The sequence below is a fragment of the Squalius cephalus genome (assembly GCF_949319135.1).
Source record: "Squalius cephalus genome assembly, chromosome: 23".
Taxonomy (NCBI): domain Eukaryota; kingdom Metazoa; phylum Chordata; class Actinopteri; order Cypriniformes; family Leuciscidae; genus Squalius; species Squalius cephalus.
The window spans coordinates 20282866-20299361 of record NC_137144.1 but is presented as its reverse complement, the minus strand read 5'-3'; the positions used below and the strand labels follow the sequence as shown (position 1 = coordinate 20299361).

At 38.8% G+C, this 16496-nt stretch overlaps 1 protein-coding gene across 1 annotated transcript; it reads right to left on the bottom strand.

The window, feature by feature from the left end:
* Window positions 1-7960: 7960 nt before the first annotated feature.
* Window positions 7961-15708, bottom strand: det1 (DET1 partner of COP1 E3 ubiquitin ligase). Its single transcript, XM_079859681.1, has 6 exons — window positions 15504-15708; window positions 14047-14806; window positions 11614-11967; window positions 10956-11146; window positions 9078-9269; window positions 7961-8609 (listed from the first exon to the last, which is right to left on the bottom strand). The coding sequence occupies exons 2-6, from the start codon at window positions 14797-14799 to the stop codon at window positions 8420-8422; spliced, it is 1680 nt and encodes a 559-aa protein (XP_079715807.1). The 5' UTR covers window positions 14800-14806; window positions 15504-15708; the 3' UTR covers window positions 7961-8419.
* Between the last annotated feature and the right edge of the window lie 788 nt (window positions 15709-16496).

The following is a 16496-nucleotide window of genomic DNA, read 5'->3' as shown; positions in this document are numbered from 1 at the left end:
TGACAGCATTAAGGGCGTAGCAAGGATGTGAGGTACTTCAGAAGAAACTAATCAGGCGCAATACGTCTCACTGAAAAGGTTTGAAGAAGGCTGCAAATGGAAATGGAGAGCAAGGGAACTTATTTAGAAATATATCTAAACATTTGCACAGCGACCGCCGCACGTTTTGTTAAGAGGTAGACGAAAGTCCTATTAAGATAAAGCATATGTTTGTTGATTAGAAACGAGGATAGTAATGGCATACACAAACCATTTGCTAGGGCAAAGCATTTGTAAAAGTACTATGGATTTGCTTTCACAAATTAAGAATGAATGACCTACAAAAGATTTGGCCAAAACAATCTAAATTTAAAGAGTACAACGGAAAGCGCACATCAAAGCTGCCGTTTTAAATTGTCTGCAATACACTGAGATTATTTTGAGTTGGTGCTGAATGCAAATGTTTCTGGATCAGAATATGGGTGAGAAATGACTATAGGTTTGATGTATGCATCTCATGACTCTGTATAAATTACTTGTATATGACACACATGAATTCCCACTCAAGAGAAAACAGTAACACAAACTCCTTACGCACATGGTCGGTTTTTAATCTCAGTGCCCACTGAATGATCTCTGGAGAAGGATTTAGCTTTTTCCTAAGCTACAGTTTCTCAGAAATGTTTTTGAACTAAACAGATGTTTATAGCATCCCGTTTATACAGAACAGTCCAACTAAATGAGGAAATTTGGGCTAATTTACAAATATTGTGAGTGAGCAATGAAAATGTATACAGTGCAGTGTAAAGGTTTTTTTTTTCAGGAATGAATTACTGAGTAAAAATCAGTGTTTCAAACCTTGTTTTTGCCATGCTGCATCATACGGTAAGCCTAATGATTTAATCGGTTTGTTTTGATGGGACAAAGATAGAAAGAGAGGGATGATAGAAAGAATCCACCATGTACCTTTAAACACATTGCAGCTAGTACAGAAATCTTTATATTAAAATAGTGCTGTCAAATCGATTAATCGCGATTTAATTATATCTAATGTAAAAGTTTATAATTATATATATATATATACACACTGTACGTAAAATTGCCATTTACTGGGAATGTTTGGGAATAACTTGGAATAGGCTATAGTGCACAAATAGCCAGTTTTATGATGCTTGTATGCTGCTTTTTGTCATGTTGGAGTCCTTATTTGCTTTCTTTTTATGGAAAAGATTGCATTAAATAATATTAGCAGCTTTTTTTTAATAATGTTGGGTCCATTTTTACATCAGCAGCATATATATCAAGAATACAAAATATTCACATTAAAATGTCCTTAAAGTGCATTCATATTGACGTTTTATAAGGTACAGTGGGCTAATTTTGTACATTATACAAAGAGTTACTGCAGAATTAAATTAAGTGAATTATTGGACTAAACACGCACATTAGACTCATTGTCTCCTCTGAATGATGATGTGCACATCTCACTCCGGTGAAAATCAGTGTAGGTCCTCTCTATTGAATTACACGATAACACACGATGCTACACCAGAGCAGGCCCTTTCCGTTTCATATTACACTGCTGTCTAACAGGTGGCCGACAGCCCATAGTCGAGGTTGCACTGAAATAAGTGTGATCTTGTAAGGTCAGGTGTGTTATCTCACTTTATTCTAACCCCAAATTCACAGATTGAAATGTAGTCTTGTTTGCCGAAGGAACGCCAAAGGGAAGAGGCTGAATTCTTCTAATGAATACATACATTTGTTGCAGATTGTTACCCATTTTTTTCCAGATTACACTGGGCACCTTGTTGCCAAGACAACAGTAATTAGCAAGAACTGGGTTACCAGGCAGACAGCAGCTGCGTCCCAATTCAGAGGCTGGAACTTTCGAAGGCCGATTGCATCACAGCGGCGCGACAAAGGCCGTCCACGAAGGCTCCTTCAAATGCGGCCTCGAAATGCGTCCTTCGTTCCCCCGTGAAATGAAGGATACAATGGATCAACCCCATTAATCACTTTTAAATGCAAGTATAGGACTTAAATATCTAATGATACAAATGTAAAAAACTAAAAAATAGCTTATAATAAATATACCCTACTAAGATTTTATATATGTACTGAAATAGACTAAGGTGAAAGACAGAGGCAAGAGTGAAGTTTTGGCATGCTCCCTCATGAGATTCATTTATTTGTTTGTTTGTTTGTTTTTTTGCAAAGAGTTTTTTTTTTGTGGTATCATCCACACATGCATTGATAACATAACTGAAATAAAGTAAGTAATAGCCTACTTAGCATTGTTTGCATAGGATACTAATGTATTTTATTTTATTCAAGCACCTAAAAACTTATCAGTTTAACAGAATTTTTAAATCAAAGTGCCATGGGGTTAAACTAACTTTATTTAACATTTTCTTACATTGAACGTACATTTCTTGTCATCTCTTGGAATATCTGAAAGCCAGGTTTTTCCTAATATCTGTCATTATTAGCAGAACACATTTTGGGGAAAACCAATTGTTTAGTCAATACTTTAAGAAGGTCCTCTTGATTCTAACTTGTACTTGGCCTAAAAAGTGACATAGGTCTTGTAATTGTTTAACAATAAGGCTGCATTTGTTACAATAAGGACATAATTACAGTTAAGACCATTGATGGCTCCTCGTTACCATGCTACAGCCAATGTTAACTTTTTTTCTTCCTTTTTCTCCTGTACTTGCCAGGTTTGGTTGTTTGGGGAGCTCTCTTCATTTCGCTCACTCCTTGCACTGCTTACAGATATAGTGCACTCAAATGCTCAAAACTCATTAGTGAATGAGTGAACGAGCGAGCGGTTTCGGACACAGCTTTTGTGAACACTGTTTTGTTTTCAGTCAGTTGAATATAATTTTCAGTTTAAAAAAAAAGGTCCAGTACGTTACTGCCGCTCGTCAACGGCAGCTGCCACAGTCACAGAGCTGTGACGTCCCACTTAAAGGAGAAGTTCACTTTTAAAATGAAAATTCTGTCATCATATACTCACCCTCATGTTGTTTCAAAGCTGTATGAATTTCTTTCTTCTGCTGAACAGAAAGGAAGATATTTAGAAGAATATCAGTAACCAGACAGTTTTTGGGTCCCAATGACTTCCATAGTATATTTTTTTCCTACTATGGAAGTCATTGGGACCCAAAAACTGTCTGGTTACTGATATTCTTCTAAATATCTTCCTTTCTGTTCAGCAGAAGAAAGAAATTCATACAGCTTTGAAACAACATGAGGGTGAGTATATGATGACAGAATTTTCATTTTAAAAGTGAACTTCTCCTTTAACTCTTTCCACGCCATTGACGGAATTTTCCGACTTTCCGTGTTTTAACTGATGCGGTAGAGGGGGCGCTATTACACATCTTCTGAAAGAGTAGAAAATCTATGGATCAAAACACAGGCAAAAAAAATGAGCAGAAACAAGTGATAAAAGCATTTCTTATGCACTTAGTCTTTGGTGGGGAAACGCGATTTTCTCAGCTTTTTTGTTTTGTTTTGAATGAAACTTACCCACATTCAAGAGTTGATCAAAATGAAGCTAGAATAAAACGAGGTGTTTTTAAAGCAGAGGCTTGTTCTTTCTTTTGATAGGCTATATTTGATGCTCATATTTATACTACACAATATTCTGGGTACCATGAAAATTTTGCAAAAATTCTCAAAAATGCTGGCAGGGAAAGAGCTAACAACGCTTGGTCCGGCCTTTGAAGTCCGCTTCCTTCGAAGAATGCAGCAGTTGAATTGGGACACAGCTAGCGGCTACAACAATGCACACATCGTAACCATAGTAACCAGGGTCAGGCCAGCAACGCATTTCCGCCTTATCATAAAGATTGATAACACAACATGAATGCTGCAAACACTAACATATGGTCCATGACCTCTCATAATTAACCTCAGGTTAATGTTTCACTAAAGCAACTGACTGACACATGGATTTCTGTTGCTATTTGTACTGCCCACTCACCGTTAATTCAAACATTGACCTTATATGAAACCTTTTACCCATTTTGAAGCTAACAGATCTGCAACATTCTTTATTAACAGATACAGACACCCATTACTAAACATGCAAGCATCTCTTCATATAATTGATAATCTGATAGGCCTGTCCATCATACATCCATTCATTTACTGTATTAATGGGAAACAATTATTTTTTGCGTAAATTTTTTTTATAGCCTATATGAAACCAGTAATCAGTCAGTAGCTTATACGTTTCACCAACCATTGCTGAAAGCGTTACAGTTCAATTTATTCAGTGAAGGATTCGGCAAACTGATTTAACCCTCATGTTATGTTCGAATTCTGCATAATCTGGTTGTTGACCCCATTTGTATCCAATAATTCCCCAAAAATCACACTATGAAAAAAAAAAAATCAGTTGAAAATGATTGACTTTTAATATCAATACTTTTCACACATTACAAAGAATAAATATCTGAATTTATGATTACTAATAGTGTTAAGTAATCTTGACAAACTATATATCATTTAAAAGCTCATTTACTGCGGCAAAAAAAAAACGTGTTGAAATTTAGAAAAAGTCTTTAGAAATTTCTTTGTGAATTTGTCGTGCTGTATGATTGTGTTCGTCACGCGAGGACAGTTGAACAGAAAGACGAGTTTTAAATGTTAATTCGCAGTACACTGTCTTTTTCTCGTTCACATTCAATATGGACTGTAAACGTACATATACAGCTTATTATGAAACTTATTTTTCTGTACAATGCACAGTACTTTCATCACTGCCAAAAAGCGGTGCAGGAAACACTGGATTTAATATGAGAGTTCGTTGAGTCTTTTAGGCTCGAAACCTAAAATGTGTCTAATTTATTGGTAGCACTTTATTTTAGAGTCCTGCTCCCCATGTATGTACTTATTACACTAACCGGGTAATAAGGTAGGCTACTAACCCTGAACCTCCCCCTAAGCCTAACCTTAACCCATTATATTACCAAGTAGGCTACTTTCTAAGGAAAGTGCACGTACTGTAAAATAAAATGTAACCAATTTATTTTTAAATCGCTCTGTCCAGTGAATAGACTGCATGGTTTTATATTTTTGTGCAAGCTCAAAAAGCAAACTGCATTGTATTTTCTTCCTCCCTCTCTTTTTTTACAATAGGGGTCAGTATACTTTTTTCTCAAACCACACACGGTTGGAGCCCGACCCCTCCCACTCTCATGTCCAGAGGCTTTCCCCAGGTGTCCAGAGGTCGTCAGAATGTGTTCAATTAGCTTGTGTAACCAGAGGCAGGGCGGACACTTAATCCCACAGCACCTGCTGCCTCTTCACAGGTTAACCCCAGTCAGCATGTCACTGAGGGAGGCAGGATATCACACGTTAGCCCAGCTCAGTGGCCCTGGATTTACTTGGCCGTCTGATTGGACGTGATCTCCAAGCTGGCCCGACCGGAAAGCAGCTGGACACCTAATTAGGCGGCCGAATAAACCCAGATGAAGTTTTTCAGGTGACCCGCACTCTCTCCGCATGCTAGGTTGCTGCCATTTGTACAGACCTAATTAACACAAAATAAGTGCGCCTGATTAAAAGTTTGAAGAGCCTGTACTTATAAAAAGTGGAAGTGTTGCAGGGCCATCAAACACTTGCCACCTGTGTCGTTTCAAGGGCACAGGCAAATTCAAGACAAATAGGCAATCATAAAATTCATGTAAAATTGATTAAAGATACATATTCAAAATGATGTGGACGGGAAACCGAAGCTAGGTGGATTTTTAAATAGACACAAAGAACAATTTTAAAAATTCTGCATTATTGACCAAGAAAGAAAAAAAAGCAGGGCATGTTGTCACACTGTATGCCTATTAAAGGCTTCTGAGGAAGAAAAAAATAATTAGACAACAAAAATGTAAAAGGTACAAGTTTTGCCTGAATGTATACTCTTAATATACTTGTTTACCAAATCGCTATTTTAATTCGTATGATTAATCTATAAAATTAAATAGTTTTGACTTAAGTCAAGTCATACGTTCACAAAAAAATCCAATCCGGGTTTAATTTATACAATTAGTATTATTATTTAATCTATAAATCAAGTCATAAATAAATGTAAAAATATATATCAGACATTCTAGTAACTGAAACGTAGCCCTTAAGACAACTTCTCTATTGGAGAATTTTAAGAGTGCACCAACATTCAGCTCAGTTTATTTGTCAACGTTTGTATTGTTAAAAAGTACAAGCATGCTAAAATTATGCTGAACTGAATTTCTAACTACTATTTTTGTTTTATGCCATTACCTAGAGTAGTCTATCGGTACATATCAATGAAAAGCAATCTTGAAATCTGTAGTTCTTATATAAGTTAAAGTCATTCAAAAGTGAGAACCAGCCAGACATACACAATCATTATAAGTTTCAAACTGCAAAATACTGCAACTAACTCTAACTTCAAAATAGACTAAAAGGGATTGTAATTGTATATCGTAAAAGGCTTTGTGACAAGTTAGAGAAGAACAACACCTAGGGAGGAAGACAAGTGACCTATGCAATGAGCTCTGCAACTTCACATGTGGCAGAACCTCTATAAAAACCCATGAAGCAAGTTGAAATGTCAAGCTACTTTAACTGTTCCTTCTAATAAGTCACTAGGTTGGAGAAAAAGCACAGATTTTCAATTGAAAACACACATATATCCCATGTTTTACAAAGCGCGCCCATGATGGATGGTTAGGGTTCAGTAACACCTTTTAAACCAGAGCGATAAAGACTGCAATGAAAGACGCACTGTCTCTTTCTAACAGCGCAGGCAGCCACAACAATGACAGCTATTAAAGCTCGCGACGAGGTCGGACTGAAAGAGCATGGCATAACATCTCTGCCGGCAACCAATTCTGTTGTGGTAAATGTTTTAGTTCTTCTCTCTCTTTATCTAATTAATTATCTCATACCCGGAGCAATGTGGATCATTTGCGATGGGGACAGGTCAACGCGACGCATAATAGAGACACAAAAGGAGGAAGAATGCGATGGAAAACGTTGAATAATGCAATCACAATTCACAACGTTTCACTTAATTTTCTCCTCAATCAAGTGTTCAGTGCGTTTCACCTTTCTTTCTCTCTCTCTTCTTTCTCTTTTTTCTCCATGCAGCGCAAAACTGAACTGATTGCGCAGGGAAATTATAACCCTGGTAAGATTTTTTTGTTCCGTACCGCGGCAGCACCATTACAGATGAATTAAATGAGAGAGAAGCCCTACGAAGCACAGTCGACACCCTCCCACTCCCGCCCACGCCGAACCCTAGGATCACACTTTTCAATCCGGTCCACGGCTAAAAGCATTCATTCCTGCGTTCAGGGGCCCCGCGCACAACCGTGCCTGGAGCACCTACAAGAACGCGGTCATCTCGCCGGACGGGAAATTTCTGTCAGTAACTAGCGGGATATCAGGGATTCGTATTCATAAAGCCTTGAGAGAATGATTACACTTACAGTAGTTGCACTTAGGGGTCCACTCAAAAAAAAAATGGCACTCTGGGGAACTTCAAGAAAAGAAAGCTTTTAGACTGGTGGGGGGAAATTTGACATAGTCCTTTCCCACCGAGACAAGCGACTCCAAACATGAGTCGCCTGGGATTTATGCGTTCGATTTATTAGTTCTAATTGTTTTTCTTCATTATGAAGGGGGGGAAATCTTCCCCCTCCCTCCGAGTGGAAGTTCACAACACAGCCGTTTTAAAGCTGTCACAATCTCCCGTATTTAAAATTGTCCTTCAATCAGCGCTGAAGTGCTTGTTAAAACAGATGCATTTTCTTCAACCTCTGCTCTATCAACTGAACAATCGTATTCCCACAGGGAAGCTTCTCACTTAGTAAACTGGCTATAATGAATCATTTTCAGAATTAGTTTTTGTTGTTATTATTGTGGCATTAGTGTTGGTGTGGTGTTGTGTGCTTCGAACCCACCTCCGTTTTTTTGTGTTTTTTTTGGTTAATGCTGGTCGACTGTGGGAGCTGGCTAGGTAATGGAAGCTGAACTATTTCATTAGGCTTTTGAGGGGGAAAACTGCTAAAAGGGGGCATTAGCATATTCTATACTTTCTCAGCTATTTAAAAATGGCAGTAGATGAATGTCAACTGTGAATATCTTAATGTTCTGTCATCTGTTTTGACAATAACCTTTCACTTTCAGCGAGAAAAGACAATACGCACTGTAAAACATAATACAATACTAAATATAAATATTAGAAATTTCATTTATTTTGCACACTGCTTAGTAAACTTAGTAAAAAAAAAATCAAATATATAAAAGCATTTAGTGTAAGTGCATAAAAGACATCACATTTGTAATAAATAAAACTTTAATATAAAAAAGGATGTATAAAAAGACAGAAAAAAAAACCTCCCTGAGTCTCTCAAATCACACATCTGTACTCACACATGCAATATCATACGCACACATGGCGCATGTGAAAGTTGACAACGTATTCGGCGTTGGTGCGCTGCACAGAGATGGCGAAGGGCTCGAAGGGATGGAAGGTGAACGCGACCAGTCTCCTGACAGCGTGGTTAATGGGTCTGCCCAGCAGGCCTGCCTGGATCTTAAATTTCAGCAATCCAGAGTCCCTCGCGTAGAACCTGCAGGAGGGGAAAAAAGCAGTGCCAGTTTATTATGATGGCAAATGGCATGGCGACAGCAAGAAACCCATGTATTTTACAGCATAAGTGAACTGTCAGAAAATTATGGTAACATTTGTCAGTTTGAAATTTTTGAGAGCTCTCAGGAAGTGTTTTAAATATCGCCTGTCATGGCATGAAACTACACATCAGTGTTTCAAGATTTAACAAGGAAGTTGATGTAGACCTCACGCTGGGCCTCATTTTTCACTATACTGGGAAAGTGGGCGTACATTCTGGCCTCTTCTGCAATTCACTCTCTTTGTCAACAATCTTTAATCTGTGCGTATGTCTACATTTAAGGATAAAATAAAACTCAGGAATGCTTTAAAAGTAAAAAGTAACCACAAAATGTTTTTTAAATAATATTTCAATAAAAATTCCACTACTGTACTGCTTAACAGAAGGGACTCTTAAGCTTAGAGGTACCGTATGGGATGATCGCCACAAGTCTTTGGCCGCTCCATGACAGACACCCACTTGTCATCGTAGCTGAAGAGGGAAAGATCCAGATACGGGCTACTGCTGTAGGACTGAGCACTGATGGGCAGCTGCCCAAGAAGCCTTCGGACCGCTTCTGTGTGCCCTCCGTATTTGGCATTCACGATGGTGTCTTTGAACCTGCGCACAAAACATACCTGTCCATAAATGATATGCAGACTAAGGAACTCACATTAATTAACTCTTTCCCCGCCAAACATGGAATTTTTTTCCGGGTATCCGTGTTTTCACTGTTATACGGTAGGGGGCGCTATTACGCATCTTCTGAACGAGTACTGAATCTCCTGATCAAAACACAGACCAAGAAAAAGCAGAAACAAGCTCTCTCATTATGCAATCATATGCATATGTAAAATAACACGATCACAAACATTAAACAGCATATAAATTAAAACTGTCTAACGTTACTGGATGAAATGTTGAATGAATGTTGTAGGACTGTGCAAGCTTTGGGGGTTGTTGATGGACTCGATCTGCTCCATCTGTGATTTGATCCTCATTCTGAATCCCATCCAGATGTAGCCTTCAACAAAAACATGATTTTCTCAGCTTTTTGCTCAAATTGTTGCTTTTTTTAATGAAAATTACCCACATTCAAGTGTTGATTAAAAAAAAAGAATGTATGAAGCTAGAATGAAACGTTTTTTGTTTTTGTTTTTTAAAGCAGAGGGTCTGTTCTTTCTTTTGAGAAATTGCATGTTCAGATATTCATACAAAATGATATTCTGGGGGCCATGAAATTTTTGTGAAAAATCAAAAACTGCTGGTGGCTGGCAACTTAAAAGAAAAAAAAAAAGCTGGCAGGCAAAGAGTTAAACAGCAAAACCCCTTCAGTGTGGGCGGTGCTACCAAATGTGATGGCAAACAAATAGAAACCAAGAAACAGCTGCTTAGGAAAAAACCTTGGATCAAAATGGAAGAGAGAGCTTGTCACCTCGGTAGGGGGAGGGGAAATATTGCAAGATATGATAGGTAACATTTTGTATTTAGTTTCAGCAATAATAATAAAAAATCTGGTTTAGACATGATGATGTACACAACTGTTGGGTCAGATTTTTTTTTTTTAAAGAAAATGTTATTCTTTCAGCAAGGATGCGTTATATTGATCAAAAGACATTTGTTGGCTGTAAAGACATTTATAATGTTGCAAAAAAATGCCATTTCAAATAAATGCTGTTTTTTTTACTTTATATTTATCAAAGAATCCTGAAAAATTGTATCACAGTTTCCACAAAAACATTAAGCAGCACAATTGATTTCAACATCAATAACAATAATAGTTTTTGACCACTAAATCATTATATTAGAATGATTTCTGATGGTCATGTGACACTGAAGACTGGAGTAATGATACTGAAAATTCAGCTTTGCATCACAGGAATAAATTACATTTTAAAATATGTTTTAATAGAAAATGGTTATTTTAAATTGTGATAATATTTCACAATACGCAGCCTTGGTGAGCATAAGAGACTAATTTCAAAAACAAAACACAAACTAAAATCTAACTAACAGCAAAACATTAGTGTACAAACAAAAGTCTGCCTGCCTCACTTAAGGTGGATAAGGTTTTTCTTAAAGTTTCAGAAACTTTTTTTAAAGCAGCCTGCATTGGAGACATAATTCAAGTTTTTAATATCAAAAGGTGTCAGCATGAGCGAGTTCTCACCCAATATGTAGAACTGCACATTTATACTACTGAGTCATTATCAGGCCTTTTGTGAGAAAAAGTGAGCCAGGCCTCCTCTTGCTCGACCATCAAACTGTGGCTTATGAATTTGGCAATGCCTGATATTTATATCTCACCTGCGTTGTACCTGACGGGCAAAGTTGTTGCTGGAAGCGGAGCAGGGGAACTGCACAGCCTCGCTGTGGAGTGTAGCGTTACGGAAGAGGTCGCAGAAGTTTTCAAAAAGCTCCAGAAGTTTGTCAGAAGTGTTCTCGAAAACTGCAATAACCTCGGTGGTTAGCATATTGTAAACCACGAAGAAAGAGGGCTAAAAATGAAGAGAGGAGAATTGAGACGGTAGTTTACACATTGATGGTTTCATATAAATCGACCACACAACCGATCCACCAAACAAATCCCACCTGTTTAGAAATTCACAACAAAACGATAACAAACATTATGGTTTTACAGACAAGGCTTAAGCTAGTCCCAGACTAAAAAGCATGTTTGAGTTGTCTTAACTGAAAGCAACTTACACTGACAAATCTTAAAATATATCAGTGCCATTGTTTTGTCTCAAGATGTTCACCAGTAATGTTTTTCTCTAAGGCACATTTACAAAAGCTACTTAAATGTCCTAATTGAACTAAGGCTTAATCCTGGCTTAATCTAAGTCCTGTCTGTGAAACCGGGCCATTATCTTACACTAGCAAAGATTAAGCGATGACGCCAGCAAGGGCAATATCTGATTCAGTCTCTGGTTACTCCAGTGCATGCGTTTTTTGTTTTTTTTACCTGCGAGGGGTCGGTGACCCTCAGTGTGACTACATCTTCGCTGGTGTACTTGATGAACAGGTGATGTTCGTCCAGGAGCTGCATCTTCCACATGCGCAGCTGCCTGAGCTGATCGAAGAATTGAAAGAACCGCCGCTTGGCCGTGGCGCTGCCGTCCTGCTCTGCCCTCCTCCACAGGTACACCAGAAGACGGTGCTTCAAGGAGTTGATGGTTTTCTCCTTATAAAGGCGGGAGAAACCGGGCTGGCCTTCAGCCTGGGCCTCGGAGTAAACCGCAGACAGAGTCAGCAGGTCGTCCTCGTAACAAAAACGGCCGATGGTGCGCACGTCAAGGAAGGTTCCTTCTGGTGTCACCTGGGCAGGAGGAAGGATCGAAAATGAATATAGTTTAATAATTTAGTGTAAATATTTTTGGGTCAATAGTAATAAAAGGGGGCACTTTATTTGTCTTTTTCCAATTTTTATTTGTACAAACATTAGAGAAATTACAGAAAATGATGGAGAATGGATTGGACCAGTCAAACATACCAAACTGGGTTGAAACCTGTCGCCCACCTGAGCAACATGGTCTGACAAAATAAATGTACTTTGATAAACAATTGTTAATGCATGGCTATGTCACACGTTTCTACCCCGATAGTCATGGCAGGAAAATACTATTAAAACTCAATTTGTGAAAAATTCTTAGAGTGAATGACAACTGTCTGTGGTGTTCCACTGACTGACATTATGGCAGTGTAGTGTTAAGAGATTAATTACACCAAAACAAAAGATAACATGTATGCCTTCATCTTACATTTCATAATGAACTCATTTTCTGTCAGTTCTTTTTCGTGAACTGGAACGTGTGCAAAGAATTGACTGATGGACGTGAAGGACACACTTGATGCATTCTTCAAAATGTGCTGAATGAACGACAATGCCTTGCAAGTATCCTTCAAATTGAGATGGCTTTCCAAAGAGCCTGATGACGTAATATCTGCATATCTAGCCTATATGCAGCCTTCCATTTGAGAAGCATCCATACACTCACCGGCCACTTTATTGGGTACACCACCTGTTCAACTGCTCAATAACACAAATGGCAGCAACTCATAGGCATGTAGACATGGTCAAGACGATCTGCTGAAGTTCAAAATGAGCATCAGAATGGGGAAGAAAGGTGATTTAATTGACTTTTAATGTGGCATGGTAATTGGTACCAGACTGGCTGTTCTGAGTATTTCAGAAACTGCTGATCTACAGAAATTTTCACACACAACTATGTGTAGGGTTTACAGAGAAAGGTCTGAAAGAGAGAAAATATCCAGTGAGCAGCCGTTCTGTGGGCGAAAATGCCTTGATGCCAGAGGTCAGAGGAGAATGGCCAGACTGGTTCGAGCTGATAGAAAGGCAACATTAATTCAAATAACGTTACAACAGAGGTCTGCAGAAGAGCATCTCAGAACGCACAACACGTCAAACCTTGAAGCAGATTAGCTACAGCAGCAGACACAACGGTGCCTCTTCTGTCAGCTAAGAACAGGAAAGCTACATTTTGCATGGGCTCACCAAAATTGACCAATAAAAGATTGGAAAAATGTTGCCTGGTCTGATGAGTCTCGATTTCTGCAGCGACATTCAGATGGTAGGGTCAGAATTTGGCATAAACAGCATGAAAGCATGGATCCATCCTGCCTTGCATCAAATAAAGTAAGGTCTAACTGTAGTGTATTCAGGTACAGATATGTGTACATCCCTAATTTTCTTGGCACACTCTGGGCCCCATTGACCATTTAAATGCCACAGCCTTTGTTGCTGACCATGTCAATCCCTTTACGACCAAATATTCCAGCAGGATAACGCAACATGTCACAAAGCTTAAATCATCTTAAACTGGTTTCTTGAACATGACAATGAGTTCACTATACTCAAATGGCCTCCACAGTCTCAAGCTATCAATCCAATAGAGCATCTTTGGGATGTGGTGGAATGGGAGATTCGTACCGTGGATGTACAGCCAACAAATCTGCAGCAAGTGCGTGACGCTAAATCAGTACCTTCTTGAATCTATGCCACGAAGAATTAAAGCAGGTGCACCTAATAAAGTGGCAGGTGAGTGTAGTTAACTCTTTAATGGCATTTTTGGTATTTCTATTTGTCCAAAATGTACAGAAATGGCAAAAAAAAAAAATAATAAAAATGGGGTGATTGGACAGCCAAAATGACAAGCCAAATTCAAACCTGTGTCACCCCCCTTGGGCACCATGGTCTGTCAAAATAAAATTCTGTTTGATAAACATATTTTATGATAACATAAAATGATATTTTAGGGAGGGGGGATCAGAATTATCTTTCTATTTGTATGAACAATAGAGAACTGACAGGGAATAAAAATAAGATACAAATACAACATATTAGAGACAGTGAAGTCTTAGACGCAGTTACTCTTACCTGAAAAACATGAATGGTCTGTTGCTGCACAGAAAGCACAGCCAGTATATTTCTGTACAGGTACAGTCCTTGATTGTGTGACAGGATGATTTTGTCACACTTAAAGGTGCGTGTATCACACAGTCGGCCTGTGTGCAGGTCTATGATGTGCAGCGAGTAGTCTTCAAGAGGTGAGCGTGGGTTTGGTGTCACGGATTCGTTGTTTCTGTACACCTCGAAAAAGTGCGCATGAGGTTCTTCTGGCAAGTAGGCAGCAGAGCCGACGATCACATAGCGGCAGTCGTCGGTGAAAAGACTGCACTCTCTATTCAAGTGCTCACCGTTGGAGGCCACGTTGGTGACGTGGAGCAGGGAGAAGAAGCGTTCGAAGAGTCTGCCTCTGATGTTGAGGGAGCGCTGGTCGTTCCCATTGGCCAACGTTTCTCCCTCCTGACCCTGGAGAAGATCTTCAGCGGCTTGGCATCCCTGGTACTCGTAGATTTCCAAGGAAGTTTGATCAGAGGAGAATGCAATAAAGCATCGTCCGTCAGGGGAGAACTTGCGCAGGAAGCAGGGCGGCTTCTCCACGTTCACCACTGTGAAGTTGGGGAACAGGTTCTGGTGGAAACAGCGCACCCGGTACCAATGAGCCCCGAGTGGACCGGAGCAGATCCGACGCCTCTCTAGCCTGTAGACCACATTCTGGTTCTGGATGCGTCTCGGCTTCAGAGTGGAGAAACCATCGTCCGATGTAGTGTTGCGGTGAGCAGCCATAATAACACTGTAAATGAGAAATGAAATAACCAAGTTAATAAATGCAGGGGAGCAGATCTCTCTACAAAACAGTTTTATATAATACTAATAATAAACAATTAGGCTGGTAGGTAGCCATACTAACAGCTGTACCAATGCAAATGAGAAATTAAAACATTATTGGAAGAGATTAATAATGAAGTTAATAAATGAAAAGCAGACAGGGCAGATCTCACAACAAAATTATTTTATATAATACTTTTTACAATGCAAAAATATAAACAAATAGACAGGCAGGGAGCCATGATGACAACTTTACAACAGCAAATGAGAAATCAAGTTAATAAATGCAAAGCAGGCAGAGCAGATGTCCCTGCAAAATCGTTTTATATAGCCTAAATACTTTTTATAATACAAATATATAGACAGAAAGATAGCCATAATAGCAGCTGTACCATTGCAAATGAGAAACTAAGACATTATTGGATCATAATAACTTGATAAATGCAAAGAAAGTAGAGTAGATCTACTTTATATACAAAAAACAAACAAATAGGCAGACAACCAGATGCATAAACAGACAGATCTTCCTGCTATGACTCTTTCGCTGCTTTTTCGGGTTTATTATATACTTAAAGCTTAAAATAAGCTCTTTTAAAAATGTATGAAAATAAAACATCAGTATAAACACCAAAACACACGCAGTTAAGTTATGCATCTCTTACCTGGACGTTCATTTAAACACTTCTCATGTTCATATCTGTGCAGCTTTATCTCTCAGGGAGTACAAGCATGGCCAAAAGGCAACCTACACCCGCATAAAATAAAACATAAGAGCAAAAACGTTTGAAAGGGAGGTGCAATGCTGTTTAAAAGTTTCTTCAGGAGTGTAAGTTTAGAAATCTGTTCGCTGTCTAACCGGCGGAAGTAAGTGGCATCGGCGAGGTCTGCGCATAAACAAGTGACATGAGGTGCACAGAGTGTCAGAGCGCCCCCTTCAGCAGCGGCGAAACAGCGCAACTACACCTCTGTGGGGTGTATACCCTGCTAATGTTAATCAGTTTGATTTTCCGAGTAGATTATTACTGTCTGTTAGTGACGACATAGGCTACAATAAATGATTTAAGAAAAATGTCCTGCTGATAAAAACCGTCTAAACCGAACTAAGCTGGTTTGCTGGGCTCTCAGCATGGTTAGATTGGTCAGGCTGGGAGACTAGCTTGCTGGCCAGCTGAACACCACTAATTTAAACTTGCAATTTTGGGCTGATTTAGGATGCTTTTTCAGCAGGGCTATTGGAACATGCATAATAAGAAATTGCTTGTTGAGGATTGTGCTGGTGAGAGCACTAAAACCCTGCTTAAACCAACAAGCTGATTAGCTAGGGATAGATTTAAAGAGGTTTTGGGCACTTTTCAAATGGTCTCACTTGTTTTTATCCATGTTTTTTTTTTTTTACTGTTTGTTGGGAAAACATAGAGTCTGCATCCCAAATCTCATATGCTCTTAAGTAGGTATTTTGAATATTTTGAATGACTGCTAAAAAAGTATGTTCTATATGTGTATGAATGTAATCTGGATGTACTAAATTCGCCATGCTATCATTATCATGTGACCTAACGGTGTCATTTATGTCGCTTCACTGCCATTCATAAATCCTCTCATGTGGCCTCATGGGATTGTAAAGTGCTCATCGTATGCACACTTCAGAATCTCAG

Bases quoted from the DNA above. Each gene is read 5' to 3' on its own strand.
- det1 (XM_079859681.1), bottom strand. From the start codon at position 14,799: ATGGCTGCTCACCGCAACACTACATCGGACGATGGTTTCTCCACTCTG. The intron at 9,270-10,955 runs GTGAGATATAAA...TTTTGTGCGCAG, and splicing joins GCCCGTCAGGTACAACGCAG to GTTCAAAGACACCATCGTGA. The intron at 8,610-9,077 runs GTACCTCTAAGC...CCCCTCCTGCAG, and splicing joins TGTGGCGATCATCCCATACG to GTTCTACGCGAGGGACTCTG.